The sequence below is a fragment of the Simochromis diagramma genome, unplaced genomic scaffold, assembly GCF_900408965.1.
Source record: "Simochromis diagramma unplaced genomic scaffold, fSimDia1.1 OVJJ01000822.1, whole genome shotgun sequence".
Taxonomy (NCBI): domain Eukaryota; kingdom Metazoa; phylum Chordata; class Actinopteri; order Cichliformes; family Cichlidae; genus Simochromis; species Simochromis diagramma.
This window is the reverse complement of record NW_024387520.1, coordinates 5,326,270-5,350,888: the sequence shown is the minus strand read 5'-3', so window position 1 is coordinate 5,350,888 and position 24,619 is coordinate 5,326,270. Positions and strand designations below refer to the sequence as shown.

The following is a 24,619-nucleotide window of genomic DNA, read 5'->3' as shown; positions in this document are numbered from 1 at the left end:
GCCATGTAATAAATACTCACAAAGAAAACAGCGGCCTTTACAACTTATGTCTAAAAATGTGTAGTTTCATACATCGGTTAAAACACTACATGAAACAGCTACATGACGCGTAGCTGGAAACACTTCCCGCAAGTCGAGCTGCCCGAGATTCACAGAATTTACAAAAATGTTACATTTTTGTGATTTATATCGTTATCGGACGATAGAATTCTTATATCAGGATATGAGATTTTGGTCATATCGCACAGCCCTAGTTCTTTGAGTCATTTTTCAAGCTAATCTACCCAAACTAGTCAAGATTCTGTTTCTCAGGAGAAAGTATTTGCCACATTGATTTATGTGATGTCCAAATAACCCAAATAACACAGTTTGTCTGTCTGTTTGTCAGCAGTCAAGCAGTCCAGTTTTCAAGATGCCATGTTTACATTTTGTGAGATGGTAGACACCAATAACAGCTTGAGCTGATTTAATTTAGGTGACAATCGGGTCATGGTTAAGGTCACGCCCTTTGGAGGGAGTTGTGCTCTCTGAGTGCTCTTGTTACAAAATACTTCGTGCCATGTATGTGTGACAAACAACACCTTTTTTTATGTGTCATCACACACACACACACACATAGGCCATGAGTGAACTGTTTTTTTACCCTGTATGCAGATATGTGGTATCAGGTCAGCTACACTGCACCATAAAGGAGAACTTTAATATTCCCTCAACAGTAACACTTAAAGGTTTTGTGGTCAAAGCTTCGCATTTATTCGTTCATTTTTTCCCTTCCCCTCACCCAGTTGCGGCAGAGGGCTCTCCCTCTGCTGGAGGTTTCTTCCCGGAGGTTTTCTTCCCGTTAAAAGGGAGTTTTTCCTTCCCGCTGTCACCAAGTGCTTGCTCATAAGGGCTCATCCTATTATTGGGGTTTTCTTTCTGTATTATTGTATGGTTTTTGCCTTATATATAAAGCACCTTGAGGTGACTGTTGTTGTGATTTGGTGCTATATAAATAAAATTCAACTGAATTGCATTCCTAATGCCCCACTTCAAAAATAGTACAATTACCGTGAGAAAGTATAAGCCCCTTCCTGATTTCTTGGTTTTTGCATATTAGTCATACTTAATGTTTCAGATCATCAAACAAATTTTAATATTGGTCAAAGATAACCCGTGTGAATACAAAATGCCATTTTTAAATGATGATTTCATTCATTAAAGGAAAAAAAACCTATTCAAACCCATCTGGTCCTGTCTGAATTTAACCACATCTTTAAAAAAAATGTTGACCACAATGTCACATTTAACTTTGACACACATTAAGCTAAATACCACGATGACAATGGATGGTCAAAGACTTCAGTTACAATGAATATCTCCAAGTGTAAACTCTTAGCTCTCCTGATGAGATCTGGCAACACTAATGCCCTCAGGCACATCCATAGAGCATTATGCCAAGTAAGGACATTAGCAATACTCAAGTTTGACCAAGACCTTTTAGTTGGCCGGCTTGTTAAGTGGTGTTTTAAGGAAAAAACACATTTTAACTGTCACAACTGATTCTCAGATTTGTGTCGCGTCTGAAGAAAAGGTTAAGCACATCATCTATCTGAAAATGCCCAAATCTGCAGTCAGGCATAAACTTGGCACCCAGATATATCATGCCATCACTACGCTTCGGTTTTCTCATTATCCATACCTCTTATGACATTCACAGAAAGAAACAAAGCATCCTGCCAACACCTACTCTGTGAGAGAGCTCTTTCAGTTCAGCTCAAAAGCTGAGAGCTCCAAACCTCCACACCACAGTGTGGGCAGTGCTGGCAGAGCCATGTGCCTAAGAACACTGACTGAGTGCAACAGTTGGACTAATAACAGAACAAAAAAATAAAAGTAAAATGGACGCACAGCGGGGACAGCCACAGCTCCACAGATGAGAAGCAGGTCGACTTCTGCCCACCTCCCTCTTTATGAGGAGCGGAAGGTGTCCACAATGCTTCTGAGGTCTTAGTGCCATGAGGGGCGGTGAGCTTGCAGCTTCAGCCACTTCAGGGTAAAGCAAATCACTTTAATATGTTAAGAAGATTAAGCTGGATAAATGTCTAGATACATTTTTTGAAAAGCCACGTAAATCTCTAGTGTTTTTATTTGGGGAGGGGCGGCATGTGAGTCAGTTGAGACGATCAACACAAACCCACCAAAACGCAACGCCATTGGGTGGAAAAAATTGGGCTTATTTGAGATTTTGCATTTTAAGCTTCTTGAATCTAAGACCATCCCACCTCTTTCTTATTATTTTTAACACCAACCTTTGGGACAACAAAACTAGGAAAGGGGGGGAGAGGAAAAAAAACAAAAAACACTGGTCACAGTTTCATGTGCTCTCTCGGCTTAGGCTCAGCCGTCTTATCTTGCTTATGCTGATTTTATAGCTTTAATTGCGCAGGTCAATGTTTTCCTTGAGACTGTTAATCTGCTGATAGCATGTAAAAAAAGAAATGCACAACAAAACCGAAAAAACAAAGGTTAAAGTTCAAGTTCTTTAAAATGTAGGCAGCTGAAGGCCTTTTCAGGATCGGTTTTCAGGTAAATCATTAAAGTCACATTGATTAATTGAAGCGAGTGCATACTAAATGTGGGACGGATGACTGACTTTCTTTGCTATCTTAAGAATTAGCAGTCTGAGGGTGTCCGCCTGTCAGCTCGCTGTGTTAGAAACACTGAGTGTGAAAATGAAAGGGAGAAATGGAACAAATAATGTAAAGGGATTAACAAATCATTTGCATAACATTTTCTCTGCTTCCAAACTACAGGGTAAGGAAATTGACATGGAAGACAGTTTTTATCATTCCCTCAGATCAATCGACGCGCCAATGGACCTGACTGCAACGACAGCGAGCAGCCTTCTAATGTCAAACGCAACCTAACTTACCTCAAAAAGCAGTGAAAAAAAAGGAAAGTGTAACTAAACAAGTTGGGAGAAACGAGAAACACTAGAAGAACATTCTCCAAAAAACTTAAATAGAGTCTGTCTTTGAAAAGATACTTTGCCTGAGCCAAACATGTATTAACCTGTTTTTTTTTCTTCTTACACTCTTTCTCCCCATCTCGAGTTTAAGACAATAAGACCACTGGGGAGATGAAGGGGATGGCATTATGGAGAGTTAAGCATTATGAGCAGCCCCGAAGCTGTTCTTAAAGAAGGTGAATCAGAGGATTGGGACACAACTGTAACTAAACCCCTGTGCCGGACCACAAATGAGAAGCACAAAACATTTTGGGCAAAATGCCACTAAGCCAAGCTTCTGGGTCTTAAGTAAACTTCACTTGATCACTTATAACTTTGCGATTACTTAGTCGTAAAACAAAAGAAGCTGTCCAAGAAAAGGGGGGGGGAGTCAATTACCTCAGTTTCACACATAGGCACCTCAGTAAATCTGTCTGGAAAGTTTCAAGTCTCTAGTCACCCTTTTTATATTTAAGACGCGATATTCTACGACTAAGTATCCAAAGGAAAGTTTGTAGTTTATTCTACCTCCGCTCCCCCCCCCCAGCTGGACAGAACACATTAAGGAAAATGTGCAAGTTTCTCACTGTGTCAAAGCACAACCGAGTCGTCTGCAGATCTTACAGTGATTCTCTGGCAAATGTTAGGTTTCTGTGGCTCATATAAATAGAAATTTAATCTTGTATGTTTGTCTAAGTATCCACAGCAGACACACTTCCCATGCAGATTATGAATCTCTGAACAGATCTTGCAGTCAATGTATATGAACCGACGAGAGAGCGAGAGAGAGTTTCTGTGTGAATATTGAATAATAATCAGGCAGCACAGGTTCAGGTGGTATTTTTATTAAAGACCTGCTGCTTCGCTAAGTCGTCGCTATTACCTTTGCGCTGAGGCAAGTTTGAATCTAATTAACGAATTTCACAACTGTCGCCCATTGTCTTCAGTTGTTAGGTTTTTAAAAATGAACGACAGCCTTTATTTCTCCTGCCAAGAAAAAAATTGACCTTTAAAAACAAACAAATAAAAAAAAAGTCCAATCAATATAAAAGAAAAGTTCCTCTTAAATGTATGTTGGTAGGTTGAGCTGGCTTTAGATTTTAGGGCTTTGGTCAAACCGTGAATCATTTTCTCAAATTCAGCTTGCCTGCTTATAAGCCTGACCATTGTCAGTGGTAAGAGCATACCAGAGCTTCTTTAATCTGTTCTTATCCTCCCATTGATAACACAATACATTTTCATGGTAATTGAAATCATATTTTACTCACAGCCACTATATACAAGTACTGCTGCCTACGCTCTTAGAGCAAACGTAAGGTGAAGGAATGCCACGCTACTGCAACAACAGGGTACAAAGAGTAGTTAAAAAAAACGAATATACTATCATTACAGTGGATGGAAAAACAAAGGAAAAGGTGGTAGAAATGAAAAATAAAAATAAGTAAAAATGAGATATACAGGTGTCAGGTACAGTCTACATATAATTTCAAATAAACTGTTCTTTGTTCTTCAGACTTGCCAAATGAGGGCAAACCTTAAACCTCGCGGCTTCCTGTATAACTACCCCTGTTTTCACCTGTAGCGGTCCACATGCCACACACATGCTCCGTGAGGTGCAAATTATTTTTCTTCTGTGCGAGGAGGAGGTTTATTGCCTCGCTTCATCGCAATAAATATGCATCATCAATCCAGTACTCCTAGTAGCACAAGGTTGGAATTCTTCCCCTCTTTAGAAGCTTGTGTGAATCATACATGTTGTGTAGTAATGGGCTGTGTCTGAATGGAGCGGGATACGGGTCAGCTTAACGGGGTGTTATGATGACAAAGGGGAACATTAGTTAAGGAAATAAACTCCCTGAATCCCAGCCAAACAGGCTGATTTTAATCCAGCAGAGCCAAAAACACCCACCCGATGACAATGAATATGCAATTAGATGGTACATGTTTCACTAACTGACCCTCAACTTCATATAAAAAGTGCAGGAAGTGCCATGTTGGTTCAGCTAGATGTGCATCTTCTAGATTCTCTGCTGAATCAAGGCCATCACCTACGGAAAATAAAAACCCTTATCTCGCCGCTATCACATCCCCAACATGAAGACCTATCAGGAATCCTGCATGGGTGGACATGTAGGCTTTCCTAGGAATGACAGGGTCTGTTAGAGAGGAACCCCACCCTCGCTTTCTCCAGCATGCCAACACAGAGGAGAGTGGGCAGCGCTGAGACGGCAGCCTGCCGTGGGCACTGCCAGGCTTAAAGCTGCCCTGTCGTCATCAGAGGCTTGCAGAAAAGAACACTGAGATTCACCAAAAAAAGAGGAGGGGGATCGTTGCATTTAAATCCTCTCTCAACGCCCCCACATGTTTTAGCAAAGCATAAAAATCATTCACGGAAAGAGAGAAAGCGAAAAAGAAAAAAGATAGAGGGAAATAGAGAGGAAACAGCTATTAGCAGCAGTAAGCAAGCTCAAGAGATCATAGTGAGGCAGCTCTAATCGCAGTAATGGTTTAAACCCTCATTCCATCCACCAGATGCAAGAAATGTCTACCCAAAAACAAGGCTTTGAAATCCCCCATGTCTAAGAATGTGCCCTGTGGCTATGGTCCTTACTAAAAAAAAAAAAAAAGAAAAGAAAAACAACTCCAAAACTGTCTCCAATTTTGGAGTAACTATGTGGTAAAGATAGCAGTCCTGTGGCCTGTGTTGTTTACACAAACTACATCAACGAAAGATGACCATCGAAATAAAGAGTAAAAAATAAATAAATAAAAACGTTTAAATAAAACGTACCACACATTAGCGTCAGTAATAACAAGCATGACAAGGCTTACGGATGCACAAAAGAACATCTAAAATAAATAATTGAATTAATTGGTTCATTAAAAAAAACACAAGACAAACATGTCCTTCAGATTAAAACAAAATAGTCAAACTGTGTAACATGAGTGCGAGCAGGCTTTGTATGTCACTTATTCCTTAGTGCCTTTAGATCTTACATTAGTTAGTTGAATTAATAGCAGCCAGTGATATAGGTGTAGACATGTGCACGTATAAAGCTTTGGTACTTCACTGGAAGTAAAAACAGAAGACCAGAAGTTTATCCGAGGGCTGAATTAAGACCCATGGGAAAGGCTTCTTACCTGCTTTTTTAAAACATGTGTAAGGACATGTATAAATGTAAAAACATTTTTTTAAACTTTCCATAATTAAAAACAAAACGACTACAATAAATCCAATCTGCCTTGTTACAAATGGTCAATAAAGCCTGAAATAAACCAGGACAGAATTCACTTAAAGGCTCTCTTGTTGTGCCAAAATGCACGCCTGGGTGACCTGCAACACAGCAAAATATGCACAGTTTTAAATCCTTTTCATATAATAAATGCTTTCATTTTCACTCTTGCTTTACTCTTTCCTGTAAGCACAGCTCTATTTCAAAGGTTTTCTGTCCTCAGGCAAGTTTGCTGGTTCTCCAAAGAGCATTTATCTACATGATGAACTCACTATTGCTTTCTGCGAATCAAAACTTCCTAAAAGCATTTTGGCATTTGCAGCAGATATTAATATCGACTGAAACAACAACAGTTTAGATTTGAAATAGGACGACTTGAATTTTCTTTTTCTGAAATTTGGTTAGGAAACTTTTTAAAGCATAAACTTGAATTCTTCATAATGACCACCTGGTAAAGTGCATACACATTGATATTTAGCAACGGTAGCACAATGTTACTTTAAAACGTGTTATACAGTGCATACAGTGAGCTGACTCACAGACCTCTGATGCATGACCCACAGTACATAAATATAATTGACTGATTCCAACTCATGTTTATCTTGATACTAAAAGTAACAGGTTCCAATTATTTCTTCAAATGCTCTTTATACAGGCAACTTTCAAGGGTGAAAACAGCTTTCCTAATATCTCTCCGAGATAATAAAGATGTCAATATAATCACGTATGTGGAATATGTGCTAAATTTGAGGAATGAATTAGGTTATAAGTGTAAAGTAATGACCTTCTTTCCTAATTGATCCCAATCATAAGGTGACTGCACTGTGTATTTTGTATATTACAACTGGAGTACAGTCGAGAAAAGCCAAACTATAATGACCAATTGCTTATTACTACTCATTGTAGCAATAAGCAATCTAAATATGTGTTCCAAAGAATTTACAGTCACAGAGGAGTGTTTTAGACCACCAACAGGTTCAGAGGTTAAAATATTTATGAAACTACGTTCATGTCAAACATGGGGCCTTCAGCAATCTGTACTCCAAGCTCTTTCTAAAATGTCTCCATTTGTCCTACACTGATTAGCATTTTACCTTTACTCAAGAGACTGTGGGTAATCCGGCTGTGTTTTCAGTTCAGTCGCATGAACCAATGCGTATCCCACTCACTTCACACGGTAGATGCTTCTGAAGATGCAGAGTGTAAGCAGGATTTCTAAAAACACTCCATTAGTACACACGCCAGGTTTTCATAACACATAAGTTCAAAGTGGCGAACAGTAGCGCTGAAGTTTGGACACAGAAATCCGCAGTTTTTGTGATCCTTTGCTTTTGTTTTTGGTCATGAGCACATATTTAGATTGAGGTTTATGGGACTACTGCCCATTGTGTTCTATTACAATTACTCAGCAGGCATGCATCCCGTCCCAGTAATGAAGTGGGTGTTACAGTGGGTGGATTTCAGCGGCCACTATTCTGTATTCTTGCTACCGGGTACAAGGGCTGTGTGGCAGAGAATAGCAGCAGCGCTGGCAGCATGGCACGGTGACAGAAAGCGTGGTGGACCAGCAGACCAACCGCAGAACCACGGGCGACAATCTCAGCCTTCAATAGCGTGTGTTTACATAAGTGTCAGGAGAAATGGAGAATTGAGAATTTCAAAGCCGAGCAAATAAAGTTTGTATTGATTTAATCTAACATGTAATCTGTTTTGCTGTCTGACACTGATTCTAGCAATAAAAGAGAATCATGTAAGACAGCATTACAGATAATACGACCATAGATCAAATGGAGTTTGGGCAAGAGAAGGGCAATAGATCATGTTCAAGCTAGACTGCTTAGCTCTGAAATTCATAAACTAGCTCCTAAATCGAGGTGGCTTTCAATTTAAGTTTTCAATTTACAGATGTAGGATTTTTCAGTGCTCTTTCTGTGGAATGGGTCGCATGTCTCTTTCAATCTGCTGCTCACAACTACACAGAAAATGATCCACTGATAAGTAATCGCATAGAGAATATACACTACACAGATCATCTGAATGTAAGGATTTGGAGAGAACAATAAAGCATCCTCAGCTAGGTGCACTGTCACCTCATTTTCCATTCTTGCTTCAGTCTATTATATATAAATTGTATTTAGGCATGGATTATTAATGTCATTTTCTTCTTACAAGTAGTAAACATCATCTTATTCATATTCAAATGAAACTTATCCAAAATATTAAGGCTAACAAGAAATTTAAAGCTGTAGCTTCAATTAAATACTTGTGATTTAGGCTGGATCCTTCTCAGCTGTACTGATAAAAATCACAATTCACAATCCATCTTTCTCATCTTGTGTTTAGTGTGTTTTAAACTTGAGTTAAAACTGTTTTCATCTTAAACTTTATTAACTCGTGAAAGATATCATGTCAGAGATTCATTACTGAGAAGCATTCACATCTTTGTTTGCTGTCTGTTGCAGCTCATTTTAATAACTGCCACTAACACCTAACTGAGGGTGGTGATTTATTGTGTGTTGCTTATGAGTTATGTATTTTTTTTCTTTTTTACATTTAGTCATTGAAAGACCAGAAATGAGGACACCAAGCAATATTACCAACTTTACAATTTGATAGTACAAACTATAAGTGCAGATACAACATAACCTTTGTTTGAGACAATTGTTCCTTGAGAGACTTACAAGTGTGGGGTAATTGCACCCCCCTCTGGTGACAGAGGCTGCTGCAATGAAACAATGCCGAGTGCAGCTGTGGTAACAGAAGAGGACAGGGATACTCAAAAGTTAAAGTGTTCTGTGATACATATATAAAAAAAAACCACTTTATTTTAACTTATGATTTAGAAAGCTGTTATTTAAATTATGCCTCTTATAAATGTAACGCTAGAGCTGTCCCACTTAGGTACACATGAAACCTTTTTTTATTCATTCCTGCCCCCTAGTGTTGGAAACAAGCATGTGCATATTTCCCACTTAACGCTGTCTTCACAGAGACAAAATATGTTTAACTTTGCCCCCAAACTATAACTGCTAGAATAATTCTGACCATTTTCCCTGCAGAATACTTTAACTAATAAGACAAAATGCTCATATTTAACAACCCTCAGGAGTGGAATAATTATTCTGTGGACACAAATGCAGGATTAGAAGGGGGTATTTCATTGCTCTGACATTCCTTAAATGAGGTCTTACCTTCTGTGCAGTAGAGAAGTAAACGTGTGGGGCTTTCCAAACTTGGCTGACTTTCTCTCTGAGGCTCTTTGGGATTATGAGGCATTGATAAATGTCCAGCTCTGGGTAGATCACCTCTAGTCCACCACTTTATTGAAGAGACATATTAAAATTAAACTAATTCTATACAGTTTTGTATTATGTTGTATTAAGGATGAAGTGAACAGATGCACATCGTGAGATAAACACAGGTAGTTTAACAAAGTGTATATAGCCTGCATACAGCTGTGGTGACATGTTTACCTCCATTCATTGTGGGCATAGATGTCATGGTAATTTGGGGGGTTTAATGATTTTTTTCAACGGTTCTTTTTCCAGGTAAGAATGATTGCACAGCTTTCATCTTTAATGACTTTACAAAACAAGAATCGGTGCACAAGTTTGAATTTATTTTGGATTTTCTCAAATCCACAAAGGGTCACAAGTATATACATGCTACCCCACTAATATTCGTTTCAATGTCACTTTGCAAGATGCACCTGTAGCAGACACTTTGGAATAACTCTGCCTGGATATTTTAACACTTTTCTTAGCAGAATAGGTAGAATTCATTTAAACTGATTGGTGTTCGGGCATAGGCTGGGCTTTTAAGCATAGTTAACCAATTTTCAATCAGGTTGAGGTGATGTCTTTGGGTTAAGGTTAGCCTGCTTTAGCCACTCCATATTCAGTTTGATGTATATTTGGGATGATTGTCCTATTGGAAAACCCAATTGTGTCCAGATTTCAACTGTCTCGCTGTTGGAAGATTTTAGAGGTAATCCACCTTCTTCATTATTTCATCTACTTTGTGCAATGTACCACTGGTAGCCAAACAGCCCCAGAGCATGATGCTACCACCACCATGTCTGACAGCTGGTACATGGGTCTTAGGCTTGAAAGCCTCACTTTCAGTCCACCAAACACGCCTCCTGTCATTCTGGCGAAACAGCTCAATCCTTGTTTGACCATAAACCTTTTCTCTAGCAGTCATTTGGCTTGTTTATGTGACTTTGAAGAAGGGGCCTTTTACTTGTTTGGCACCCCCCTCATGTAAAACTTGCTTCAATCAGTTTCCAGTTTATGGCAGGCTTGAGCCTTGGTGGTTCCTGGGTTGTTCAATTTCTTCTCATGTGAGAGTGACAGGTTGGGTCTTCTTCCAGTTAAAATTCAATTCAAAGTTCAATTTTATTTATATGGCGCCATATCACAACAATAGTCGCCTCAAGGCGCCTGTTTCAGACCACGGCAAAGTGGTGACACATCTGAATAACTTGTACTTAAGTACAGTTCTTTGAATTTGGAATATGCAGTTGTTTAGAAATTGCTCTAAAGTAGCCCTTCCCAGCTTGTGCAAATCTACAATTCTCCTTCTCAGAGCTCCTCAGACTTTCCCATTTTTCTGAGTACTGGTCGATCCAATGCTGTCAAACAAATCCTTTTCACAGTGAGAGACAAACTACCACTTGTAGTCAACCATGATCACTACCAAGAACTTAATAGGCCTTGGACTTGTCAAGTTAAAAGACACTGCAGCATCTTCAGCACCACTTATGAAAAGACTGTGCATGCATACTTTTGACCCTGTGTGGATTGGAGAAAATCCAAAATAAACTCACACTAGTGCACCTAATTCTTGTCATATTATAACTCTAAGCTGCACAACCGTTCCACCCTGGAAAAAGAACAGTTCAAAGAAATTTTAAATATATGAACACAACTGTATCATTGCAAACACACTATGATCACAGCTCTCATTGGTGACTTACTGACAGAAAGAAGCATCCTGAGAGCTGAGGGTGTGTTGTTTTGCTTCCGTGTGGAACAGCCCCAAAAGGATGAGCCCAAAAATAGGAGCCAGTATGGCCTGCAGAACAACAGCGATTAGCCAGGCATCTATCATTTAGGAAATATTCTGAGTCAAACAGTGTTATTCTGCAGCAACAGGCTCTCAGAAACATTGAATTACAGAGTGGCAGTCCAGGTCCAGGTCAAAAAACGATTGTGCATACTGGCAGATGTAGAAGAGTCTCTATTTGCTCTGCTTGTTCATCAATGCAGTGTGGCTCCACAAAAGCAAAAGCAAATCAATGATGAGCGTCATGTTTGCCAGACATTGATGGAGATAAATGTCTTTGGAGAGCCACAGCTGTAAGTGATTTTGTAGTTTTTAATGTTATGTAGACACATATTGATACATTGATGCTTAAGTGTGAACAGAAACTCCAATCATAAAGAAGTATCTTCATAAAAGACACACAAAAGCACAAATCAATCACCTGCAGTTAGCCTGGACAGTTGAACTTTTTCCCCTTTGCTTACTTAAAAGTCAGCTGATTAGCAAAGCTAGTATGCCTCCGCCCTCCCCTGGTCCTTTGTGCTTGATCAGGTTTGGTTACAATTAGGTCACCTGCTGCCACACTCAGCCAATCAGAGCTTAATCTAAACTCACCTACACCTGTTCAACTAGATGACACATCAGCAGCATATCACTACGCATGTTTGCACATCAAGAGAAAAATAACGTGGTTTGCATAAAAAGCACAGGCGGAATTGGGTCCTCACGGCTGTAGGCAACGTCATTGTCCAATCACAAATTTTTAATTTATGTCACGTGTGTCCTTAAACCGAGCCGGTCGCGCGCTACACCGCAAGAATTGCTAATGCATTAGATGCTATATTTAACTTTTAATGGCTCCCATCTCCGTTTCACGTCATTGCTTTCCGTTATATTTTGTTTTCTACTGGTAAACTCAAGGCTGTACTAAAAGCGAGTCCCCATGTCTTTTAATGTACTAACACTAGCAAGTTTAGCCTTTACTTATTTTAGCATGTTTATATTTATGCAGTGTATTACTGAGCGTCGGAGTGTCTGCGCAAGTCGACAGCTAACCTGAAATAAAACTACACACAGGCAGCAGGCATCTAAACTAGCATTAAGAATAGTAGCATACATGTGTCATAAACATTACCATGTCTCAAAAGTTGTCGGCTGGGGCTTGTTTGGCTGCAGGTTCCTCCTTCTGCTTCAGCTGCTGCTGCCGCCTCTGCGAAGGGCTCGGTCCTTCTGACGTGTGATGAGGCTGCACAAATTTCACGTAACACGACCAAATAAACAGACTCCACCATACCGGACTCCACGTGTTGCTCTTTGTTTATTTAGTAAATATTATTTACACGTTTTCAAGAACACATGCTACAGAATTTCATATTTATAGCTCCCAAACAATAAAAACAGCTCTTGAGAACGAAGACAAAGAAAATAAAAACCTGGTGACTAAACAAAGTGTCATCCAGGTTTTGAACACTGAGAAAACATTCAAGTTTTTTTTCTTTTCTGTTATTGTTTTGTTTTTTTTAAATTTTATTTAATATTCAACAATTTCTGATCAAGGCCTCTTAAACTATGCAGTAGTGATTGTGCAGCATATAATATATATTCCTGGTGCTGCTAAAGCTCCCTTTGGTTTGTGCTTCTCTGCAGCTGTGATATTAGCACCCAAACAAATGGAAAAGGGCCCCAGTAGTAACTAATTTATAATTCATGATCTTATTTTTCTTCTTCTTTATTTTAACCTGATGTTGTCTACTTCTTCATCTAATGATGTTGCAGTACCCTTTAATGCAATTTGAAGAGAACCCGGTGCTACAAAGCAGTGCAAGTTTATACTTTCAAAGTCAGACATTTCATTATGCATAGTACAAAACAGTATGTATGTTAACCTATGCAATAGCTTGTATCGATTGCTATGTCGAGTTCGACTTGCAGAAGTCAAATATATATGTATTTACATTTAGAGTTACCATCTAGCTTCCAGTGTCCACACTATCTTAGCATTTTGCTACTATGCAGTCTCAGAAATTGGAGCTCAGTGGAGTACATAAAGAAACTTTAAAATAATGAAACAAAATTTTGAAATCCCTGCATTAATTTCATGGTTAATGTCACAAATTTGATGGTTTCTCATTAGTCTAGTGTGGCCTTAATAGCCAGAGTCTTTAATCTTGTCGTTCAGCTTTAAACAAACAAACAAAATCATAAACCTTTAGCAGTGTTCAAACTGACACACACTCACTGGACTCTTCGAATCACACACTGACTGATTGCTTTATATCCAAATTATGGATTATGTACATTTATAGATACACACACAGCCTAGAGAGCACCATTGTAGCTTACGATATAGCAAACAAACTAGTGACCACAGTAACACTACTTTACATTCAATAGCACACACTACAGTACACTGTACATTAAGGCATGAGGTGTTCTTGATGCAAAACAGCAGAAGATTCGCTGAGAAATGCGATGCACTGAGGAATGGAAACCATGTCTAAACAAACTATGAAGTTCATCAGTCCTACCATCAAGGCAAGCTATAGCAATATAGACCCTCCTGCTGCTAAAGTACACCAAACTGTATTTTGAGTTATCTAAACACTATCTATTACTCAAATAATTGAGCACTTAAAAACATTCAGAATTAGAATAAAATCAGAGGGTCATCAGCCTTCTGGTGTTTGCTGTCATCTATACTGCTGATTAAAATTCCTAAAAATTAAAGTTCTCAATTTTTTCTTTGCTTAACAACAGATGATTTAATATAAAAGACAGCAATTTAAAGATACCGCTTCGAACACCAGGACCACCACTCTGATATGCGTTACATTTTTAAACGACTGCAAATTAATGTCTTCTATTTTGGCGGGGCTCTGTTCATGCAGTGTAGTTATTACTCAAGGAATTAATACAAGCAATACATTTAGCCTTTGTCGCTGAATTAATTCATACCACTTAATTATTTTAAACTCTTTTCTTGGCTCTAATTATGTCTACTTAAAAATGCAGGTGAAAAGAATTATCATAATGGATTAAAGCAAGCCTGAAAAGCAAATGCTGGAACTGATTCTTTTACATAGCATTAGCATGTTTTATGAATGTAGATCTTTATAATGCAATGTGTCTACTTTACTATCCTATTTTACTAGTAGTCAACTGTATATTTGAACTGCCTGTAAATTGTATGTATAGTAAGATATATAATGGAGGTAAGCACAATGAGTATTAAACAAGTTTGTAGCTGCACAGTAACTAAATGCAAGTCAGATAAGTCAAGTCTGTATTCAGTGTGTGTATTACTCGGTAATACTGTATAATTCTGCTCACTGCCTGCAGTGCACATTTTTAGGTAACAGCACATTAGAGTGATGCAAGTTACTTGCAGTTGATATTTTTTTTTACAATTTACAATACCACCCATCTTCACTGAGCGCCGTGACTGCTGATCGAAATGCTGCAGCCCTTCTGACAGTCAAGTACAACAGTAGATGACAGCTCTGAACGTATACTGTGAGGCGTGCAAAACAAATCAAGAAAAATGATTTGATTGAAACCTCTTCACAACTGTTTTGGAAACATTTTGAACATCTTAGCAATGCAGCCAGTTCCCAGTTCCTTTAAAAGAAATAATAAAGATCTGTTTGAGTGTGTCATGATGCCAAACTGTCCTTAACGCTGTTCAAAAGGATGCCAATACTGGAAGTTCGTGTGTGTGTTTGTCTCTGCAGAGAAGAGTCCAGAAAGTGCTGGGTGTGTAGAAGATGTACTGATGAATTCACATGAAGGGCCGTGAGGAGGCCTCATGCATGCGCGAGTCTTACATATCCCACTGCAACCTCTAATCAACTAAGATCAATCGCTAAAGGCTAAATCATCGCCAGAGAGAGAGAGATACACATCACTGTCACAGAGTCCACGTGGTCTCTTCAACTCCAGAAATGCAGCTTTGTGGGAAACTAGCGGAAACCTTCAGTGAAGAACTGATAAAAATCCTCATTGAATGACACGTAGTAAATATTATTGATCTGGTTTGTTTTTGCTGGCATTTTACTGAAAAGACTGATTCTTTCTCTGATTTGGGATCTCTTGTGTCTCTGGACACTGAATCAATTCATGTAAACGACAGCCCTTTTGTGACAAGAGGACACAAATCACAAGTTGATTGTGTCCAGGCTTGCATCGCCTTCAGTGATGCAAGCTGTACACATTCAAAAATAGAACGACTGTACAAAAATATACATGAGTAGAAGTTGCCAGTATTTTATCACTTATGCATCCATGATAATAATAGGCATGATCGGAGTAACTGTTTCCAGGTAGGCCATGCTATTGTTACATCCTGTGTGTTATATCTCTGAGACTTAAATTCTGTGTTGAATTGCTGGTTGTTGCAGCTGATTAGCAGCACTTGGTTATCAGTTCAATGTAACTGATGACACCACGGGTGAAAGGTTCTGTGCCAGCAGAGTCCTGTTTTTTAAACTTAAAACTCAGATGGCAGAACGCACAACAATCCATGTGAGGTGATATTTGCGCCAGATATACTGTACCGTTTGTCAGTAAGGTTCATATCACTGAGATTTGAGTCTCGCGTATAACAAGCTAAAAATCTAAAAAACAAAACTCATTACTTTGACCGCTAGACTGAGCTGAACTTGGAAACCTGGAGTGCTGTTTGACTGCAGAGGTAAGCAAACAGTAAATGTAACTGTGTGCCTGAATAATTGGGGCGTATCTAGCCAGCAGCGCTTATGTTTGACTGGAGCTTTTACAGCTTGCATCCACACTGACGCGCTGCAGAGTGGGCCTCTCCTTACCACTCCGTCAGATGACTGCAGATGAGCCAGAAGATGGAGAGTTTGAGTTAGGGGAAGAAGGAAGGTTCCAGAAGAGCCACTTGCGTTTACACTGCCTCCTCTGGTACAGGTAGTCCTCCTTGTCGCGCTCTTTGCGTGCCCTTTGGTAGTGGTCGTCTTCTTTCAGGTACCACACCGGCGGCCAGCGATGTTTCTCAAAGTATTCTTGGTTCTCTGAATCACAGTAAATATTTTCAAGACAATCTTTTCTTTAGTTACTCTCTGTCTCACACTGGTGTTCGCTACTAATGAGAGGAGAGCATTAAAGATTGATCAGATGTTTGTTACCTGCAGACTTGGCCTTCATATCTCGGGGAAACTTGCGGCAGATGCTGTTGTAGTTGGTACAGATGTGGTGAAGACACCAGCCAGTGAGCTGCTGGGCACCGTGGAACTGTCAGCACACAAAGTCATATATCATCACTCTGTGTGTTTTGTTTTGGAGATAAAAAGCAGCGCTGGGGTTTGCTGACATGAAGTGCACATATTTAAAAACACAATCTATATTTGGAGTACAGAGGCCATTTGAGTTGACCTTACATTTAGACTATCTTGTTTACACTTCTTTGTCAGAGCCATTAAGTAAATTTGTACTGCACTTAGAAGCTTAGTCATGGTAGCATTACTGTGCTAATTTTAGCATGCTGCAGTTAGCATGGCAACTAACAAAGTACAGCAGAAAGTAACAAATTCTAAGGATTCTAATATATATCAACAGTCTTTCTCCAATATATTTCCCACAAATCTACCCCTTTTCTTTTCCTTGCTAACAAGCGAAAACACAAACACACAGAAAACAAACAAAAAAAATCTAACAGCCATTAGCCAGTTTGATTTGTTTGCTATATTCTGGTCTGGCAAAGCAGGCGGAAGTATAGTAATTAAAAAAAACAACATGAAAATTCATTTTAATGTTTGCGTTTCAGTGGTGAATTGCACCAAATAAATTAAAAATGAGCAAAATGAGCTTGCCGGGTAAATGGAAAATATACCCATTTGAAACTTAATGACAGGATGATGTACAGTGCTGAGCATGATTCCTGTCTCCCAGTTGCTCACTGCACCAAAAATCCTTCATCTAGGTAAGGGCAGTTTAATTTAATGTGTCTTTTGCCCCACCTACTGCCTGTGAAAACTATTTTAGCCTCAAGAGAAGTCCCCTTTGAGAAATGCCCTCATTAATAATAAAAATAAAATCTATTTTGTCACAGCGTTGTGTAAGTGCGTTAAGAACAATCCCTGCTCGAAATGATTGGCAGGTCACACTACCTGGGCCATATCCAAGTACACCAGCACATCTCCATCGATGTCAGCCCCCATCATCGCCGCCTCCGTCAGCACTGTTACTGTGTAGAGTTCTGAAAGAAACATAAAAGCTGCTCTCTGTAGGCAACGGCTTGGAAGGGCACACTGCGGCTGCATGTCATACAATCCTGTACTTTACGGGAAAATGATACCAAATGTAATACCTGTAAGTGCAACCAGGTGGGGGAGGCAAAGTCGATTGGCAAGAACAATGAGCTCCATTGCATCCAGATCCGAGCGAGAACAAAAGCGGCCCGTGTACAGATATTCTAGCACAGCCCTCATACAGCTGCGAGTTGTGTTGGGGAACAGCACCTTAGGAGCAGAAAACATGCAAAATATAACATGATTCAGGTCCTGAAGGATTCAGCAGGTGTGCACAGAGAGAGGAAGAGCGAGAAGGAATCTCCTGTACAACATTTTACACGATCAGACTACAAAAAATATTTACTTTTTGTGCAGCAAGAGAGGGACACATCGTGAGTTTCATAGGTGATCTAAATATAGCTTTACAGAGCTATCTGATACACTATGGATCATTTGAAAAGACACAATCTCAATTCCAAACGATCTAAAAACCTTTTCTTATATCAGGCGTTTTATGAATCTGTAGTACTTTTAATTCATAGTAGAATCAGGCACAATTAGCAGGCCTCAGAGAACTGCAGTACACTTGGATCACAAAGCCAGTGTAATTGTATTAGAGCAGATTTGCAGTCCTCTAATTATACTTTTTACACACTTCACGTAGTCCATTGGTGTACTACACGAGCCACTTTGTGTATTTGAGATGTGCTACACAAGTGTGCTTTCTTTAATTATAAGCTAATTAAATGCACTAATGATTTGACTGGTAATGAGTATGTAACTATAAATGCTGAACTACGTGTTTCATACAGGGCTGATTTTAGCCTGTCCTCGACTCACCTCTTTGGTGCAGCTCTCAACAAAAGGCCCGCCAAACATAGCTGCCATCCAGTCACAACTAGAGATGAGTAAAGGCTTGTGGGCCATGATCGTCCCATCATCTAGCTTGAAAACTACATCTGCAACGCAGAAGTGAGAGCTAGTAAAACCTCACTTACACCGGCATCCACTCTACTTCAAGCTGGGCAGACAAACAAATACATGTAATGATTTGCTCTCACCAGAAAAAGTGCCTTTGGCCAAGCACTCTTTGACTCTGTTTGTCCGCCGCACATGGAAGGCTTTGGTGATTTCTTGGTTCATGAAGGCTTCATTGTTCAGTATGTTTGCCACCATCATCCGCAGGTCAAAGACCTCCAGCAGCTCAGCGATGTGAGCAATGTGCATTAGCTCTTTTTCATTCTCGTCTAGCTGGCCAGTGTACAAGTAGCGAAGAACTGCTCGAAAAGGACCGAGCTGCATGGACTGGTCCATGTGGACTACAGTCATAGGCCTGGGGCTGTACGTTATGGGGTCGTCCACAAGCTCTTCCTGGATGCTGACAAAGGCTCGGCTCCACGAGGAGAGCAGTCTGCCCCGCCGGGCGACCTCAGAGTCTTTCAAGGTCCCGTCACTAGTGCAGGCCCTCAGGTTGGCCCTGTCTCCATCATCGCTGCTCTCACAAACATCAAAGCTTGCAGCACGCATCAGCAGCTCTCGCCCAGAGATCGGACCCCGAGGGGGCTTTTCGGTCTCCTCATTTTGCATGTCCATAATAAAGAGGTCGTAGAACTTTGAAGAGGATGTCGCCAGGTATATCTTGTGTGCGAAAATCTTTTGTCGCTCCTGCAGGACCAGGATGACATCGGCACAGTGTGGGTCCTCGAGAAGACCGGCTGGATGCTCCTCTGTGGTGGTAGGGGGAGGTGGCACAGTGATTATAGGTGGGGGAGGTTTTGGTGGCAAGAAGGGTGCCTGAAGGAGAGGTCGCTGGACATTTCTGAGGTGAGATTTCCAAAACTGCAGGTGGCGGCGTGAAATGAGTGCAGCTCGGATGGCGTTATCAAAGACGTCCTTGACTCCAAACTGAGCAACAACACTGGTTTCATAATATGGTACTCCCAGCTCTTTGGCCACCTCCCGGCCTCTTTCTGGGGGAAGAATCTCACTGGATTTTATTGGTCTGAAAAATAACATATCAGAAGTTAATCGGAAGTAAATCAACCTTTCGGACATGAAACTTGAAGGTTCTTGCATATAGAGAGATAAATGCAAAACTGAGTACCTAGCTAAAGGCCTCCGTGCCCTGTTCACTGCCTCCAGGTCAGCATAGCGCAGGTCCAGCTGACAGCCTACCAAGATGACAGGAGCACGGGGACAGAAGTGTTTGATCTCAGGGTACCACATAGTCTTTACATGGTACAGAGAGTTGGGATTGGCGATTGAGAAGCACAAGACCACAACATCAGACCTGAAGGGAAGCCAGAGGGCAAACTTGCTTATTTCGGGTAAGATGAAAGCAACTGATGGTAAAAAGACCATAGAATTTCACATTTTCCCACCTGCCGTATGCAAAACGCCGGTCCTTATGATGGTCTCCAAAAGTATCCCAAAGGCGGAGTGACACGCTGACATCATCCACAACATCTCTTGAGCGCTCTAAAACCTGATAGATGCCAAAAAAATATTTGTATTTCTACAACCACCAGCCTCTCTATATCAAGGGACAAAAAACCCAAACTATTTGAGCTTTCTTACTCACCTCCTGGCATACTCTGTATTGGTCAATTGCCCAGACTGTGGGTACATGTGTGGCGAGTAACTGGTACTGAGTCAGGGTGGCATTGCAGGCCCGGGCGCAGATGAGGCGGGTCTTCCCAACTGCATTGTCTCCCACCACCACACACTTGATAGTTTCAACGTTTGGTCTCTCATAGTCCATATCAGAATCCGTCAGCTGGGGCCTGTCAGAATATAAAGGTGTGCAGAAAGTCGTGTATTAGCACTTTCAGTCCCATACTACCCTGCCATGAACGCTACAGGGACAGACACTGACAAGGCTTCATCTGCACTGCTAATTCTGCCTGCAGAGCTATCAGGGGGATGGCCTCGTGACTTCCTTGTGTCTATTCACAAGTTCCCTTTTATTGTTCCTGATGTAGAAAAGAATGAAAGTACTGAGCAAACAACGACGGGAGATATACAGCAAATCAGAGCTAGGCGATAGGTTGGTTTTATTCAACCTTAATTAAAAGGTAGAGAAAAGGCACTCTTAGTTTCAAAAGAGTTAAATAAGTTTAAATGCTACTGCTCCTCTTTTAATAAAGGCTGCTGCAATGCTACATGTGTGACACATCCCTGCAATTCTTCCAACCATCAGGAAACTTAAAATTCCCTTTCTTTTTTCCCCATGTCATTACATCTCAAGCATAGCACCCCAACCTTATACCTCAGAGCTTATAACTTAAGTCATCACAGCCCTCATGCATGTGGCATGCACCTAAATGAAACAATAGGAATAGGTAAACAGACTATTTCTGTGTCTTGAAAATGGTTGCTGACGATTTAGGTCGCTGTTCCAGTTTCCAAGGGAACTGTGGTTGGTGTCAGTGTGTTAGACCCTATATCAGAAAAGCCTCTGTTATTTATGCTCTTTTTTGATTTGATGTATAGAGACAACACCACTGTTAAGTGTCGTAACGTGATTTTAAACCATCTGAAACCCAAGTCACGCCATGTTTAATTTACACATCCAGAGCTGACACGAATAAACAAGAAATCTCCATCCGAGCCACCCCCCCCTCTTGAAAGCGTAAGCGGACTGGAATATAGCCTCCATTCATATTTATATTCTCAGATAGTGCTGCCTTCTTATGAATGAAGCCAGCTACCCCTACCTGGAAGTCAAGTGCCCACTATCAGGAAAAAACAAAAAAGCAGCTCCCTTTCTAAAGCATAACTTCTGCTGTTCTTATACTAAAAGGACTTTCTATCCAAAACACTTTTGCAGCATCATTTGCTTACTTTGGTTCACACAGTGCTCTAAATATTACTATCATGGGTTACTATGATTTCTTTGCCTCATGGTCACTTTGTAGCCATTCATAAAAAAATCGGGCTCTTCATTCACTGCATAATCCGCATCACCATAGGCTTCTCTCACCTTTCAAAACAACTCGCAGTCTGACCTTAGGCTGGGCCTGTCTGATACTATAGAGATACCCCGCCCCTACAATTGCTCATTCAAATGCCCTTTCCTGTTACAGACTACAATGCGCAACTCACGAATTAATTAATGATTTTTAAAATGTGGTGAGATATACTATATAACGCACAGTGCCTTAAGTCGATCATCTTAAAAACACATTTTTAAGGAGCCTCGGTTATCTGCCATAACAAGGATGATAAAAACATGCATACCCTACCAGAAGGACCGAACAGTGCCTCCCTCCACCACCGAGACACTAGTCATGAGGCTCTGCTGCATTACACGTTATGTAACGCCCCGTCACTGACTCTTGAGCCTGTTTATCCGGCTCCGAGTTCATCGCAAAAACCAGCCTTCCCCCATAAAATAAGCGAATAAAAACCATTCTGACGCTGTGGTCATAACGGTTGCCGACCATCCTTACCGCAACATAAGGAAGTGCTGCATCGGGTTGGTCGATGAACGAGATAAAAAGCAGGGCTCCATCGGATGCGTCTTGCACCTGACGGCAGCTCGTATTTAACTTCATCTTCAAGGCGAGGTGAACGAGGCTTGGAAATAGCCGATGTTTCAGGAAAGGTGCTCTGGATCGGTGCGACGAGCCCGATGGCACTGGCAGAAACGCGGACGCTGAGGTGAAGTCTAACGGTGCGATGCAGAGCTGCAGCCCTGACCGTCATAGACCCACCTCCACTTACTGGATGGCCTCCGTAGCTAATAATAGGCAGGCGCACAGACGGGAAAAAAAGAAAAAAGAAAACCCCCAAACCTATTTATTACAAAACACTGATCCGCTCATACTTTATACTTTATTTAGCCCAGGTTATGATTAATTCATGCAACCCGCGAGACCTCGGACACGTTAAGCATGAATGATCAGCTCCCTTCTAATCATAGTGGTGTAAGAAGGGGTGTGTCAGGTGGACTTACAGCGGAGAAAGACCAGGGATTAACTTTTGCATGCATGTATACACTAAAACACACACACACTCACACACCCTACACGCAGTGGTTGCAGGCATGTCGGATACACGACAAAAACGGAATAAATTCCTGTTTGTTTAAGACATAAGAGACTTCACTGTAATTGTGACACTACCACACCATGAAAACGAAGTTAGATTGTACTCAATACATTTAGTAAGTAAATAAATAAATAAATAAAAAACACAACAATAAGAAAATAAATAATAATAATCTAAATAAAAACGCTTAAACACTAATAGAAATTAAGAAATAATACAAATATTTTAAAGGAAATACACAGACTTTAGCAGACTTTTGAGACTCTGTCCCTTTTATACAAGTTGTTATGAAGTGCACATTTTATCTTTTGATTTGACTCACATTATCGCTACAAATATGTTAACTGTTAACATTTGCCTCGTCATTACAGTGTCACGCAATGTTCCCTCTAAGCTGCGCGCGTGCGCAATTGCGCACTGCTGGCACGGTCTCTGCGCACAAAAAAAATCTGCGTTGCGCACAAAAAAAATCTAACCTGATTTGAAATTAAAATTGAAACTTTAACAATTCTGTTTTGCAGTGTTAGTCAGTAAGTGACTGGCTGCGCCCGTGTAAGTGGGCTAAAGCAGTTAATTAAAAGTAGTCTAACATAAATGTAAATGCTGTAATTTGATTATTTTAATAAACCATGTAACTTGGATGGATTCGATGCTGGCGTGACCACAGTGGACATGTCTGCTGTTGCTCACAGTGGTCCAAGGGACCGCTCAGGGAGTTTGTGTGTTCGCTCAGACACATGAAAAATTAGAGGGAACATTGGTCACAAGCACGTACTTTGACTTTTAAATTCCCAAATTTGAATTATTTTTCTTTCATATTACCAAAATGATGCTGTTTGGAGCTTCTTACTTAGCAATAAAGACCCAAGAGACCTACGAGACTCGTAGGTCTGTAAGTCACCGCCGTTCATCAGTTTGTGTTAAAGCTTTTATTTTCAGCATTAAAACAACTGTGTTCAGTGAATCAGATTCTCCTGGATTTACTTGACATTTATCATAATCACCATACATCATCCTTCAGTGTCAGCAGCTAGCTAATGTCAGCTATTTAACTGCAAAAACATATCAATGGATCTAATTGGCAGGAAGTTTAGCTATTGTTTAACTTCAGTGATTTAACACACACGCACAAAAGAAAAAAAGCAACTCACTCATGGGTACTGACAGCCATGGTTTCCAAAGTTAAGGCCTACTAAAAGTGAGTTTGCACTGTCAGTGAAGTAGCACTTCCTTAAAGTCCAGCTCCCTGGCAGACCGCTGTTGTCCTCAGCCTCAGATCAGGAAATCTTTACAGCCACCCAGTGTTCCAGTTATTTTGTCATCTGTGTTAGAAAGCACAACAATGCAGTCTGGTGTTTGTTATCTATGTTTCAGGAGCAAGAGGATCAAATTACAGCTGACCTTTACACCGACTTGCAAATGTTACAATACCGAAGCTTACGTGGAGTTGCTCAAAAAGAAATCAGGCCGCTGAGCTGATTTTAACAAAGAAACTTCTCCAACAGATTCATGTCCTAGTGCGGGTTCATTTCATTCAGTATTTCCAAAACACGTGACAAATCGCAAAGTGAAATGCCGGTTTGTTGGCGCTCTGGAGCACTGAGTATTACTGGCCTGATTCATTTACTGTTTACGCACATACACTGTGCAGTGCATGGTTTGGTTTAAGGAAACTGCAGTGTTCAGTCTCCTCCAGCAGGTGAGGCTGACAGTCTAAATTTGACTTAATCCTCTTTTATATAGAGGGTAGAGAAAGGAGAAAGTCCCTTCAAAATAAAAGCCACACGGCATAAAATGTTATAGGCAAGGCAAGGCAAGTTTATTTATATAGCACAATTCAACAACAAGGTGATTCAAAGTGCTTTACAGAGACATTAAAAAACAAAAACAATAAAAAGCGTGATTTAAAATTGATTAAAAAAACAGTAGATAAAATCAGTAGTTAAAATATAAGTTTTGAAATTTAAGCTTAAAAGTGTGGATTTGGTGCTTTATTCAAATGCAGCTGAGAACAGGTGAGTCTTCAACCTGGATTTAAATAAACTGAG

The 24,619-nt window shown here is 40.3% G+C and overlaps 2 protein-coding genes across 5 annotated transcripts in view; both read right to left on the bottom strand.

The window, feature by feature from the left end:
• LOC120726270 (phosphatidylethanolamine-binding protein 4) overlaps positions 1-11,491 on the bottom strand; it is a 53,921-nt gene extending 42,430 nt beyond the window's left edge. The window contains exons 1-3 of the mRNA XM_040019722.1: positions 11,444-11,491; positions 11,201-11,298; positions 9,414-9,540 (exon numbers count right to left, since the gene is read on the bottom strand). The gene's annotated coding sequence lies outside the window, so the exon portion shown is untranslated. The remainder of the gene's footprint in view (positions 1-9,413; positions 9,541-11,200; positions 11,299-11,443) is intronic.
• Positions 11,492-12,782: 1,291 nt separating this feature from the next.
• LOC120726264 (rho-related BTB domain-containing protein 2-like) lies at positions 12,783-24,240 on the bottom strand. Of its 4 annotated transcripts, XM_040019717.1 has the most exons (11): positions 24,013-24,240; positions 23,723-23,893; positions 20,101-20,302; positions 19,901-20,004; positions 19,624-19,809; positions 18,581-19,521; positions 18,360-18,478; positions 17,597-17,747; positions 17,397-17,503; positions 16,416-16,521; positions 12,783-16,301 (listed from the first exon to the last, which is right to left on the bottom strand). In XM_040019717.1, the coding sequence occupies exons 2-11, from the start codon at positions 23,740-23,742 to the stop codon at positions 16,096-16,098; spliced, it is 2,142 nt and encodes a 713-aa protein (XP_039875651.1). In that variant the 5' UTR covers positions 23,743-23,893; positions 24,013-24,240; the 3' UTR covers positions 12,783-16,095. The 4 variants fall into 4 exon arrangements, with proteins under 4 accessions (XP_039875651.1, XP_039875650.1, XP_039875648.1 ...); XM_040019716.1 differs by having other exon boundaries at positions 23,723-24,240; XM_040019714.1 differs by lacking the exons at positions 23,723-23,893; positions 24,013-24,240 and adding an exon at positions 21,971-22,687.
• Between the last annotated feature and the right edge of the window lie 379 nt (positions 24,241-24,619).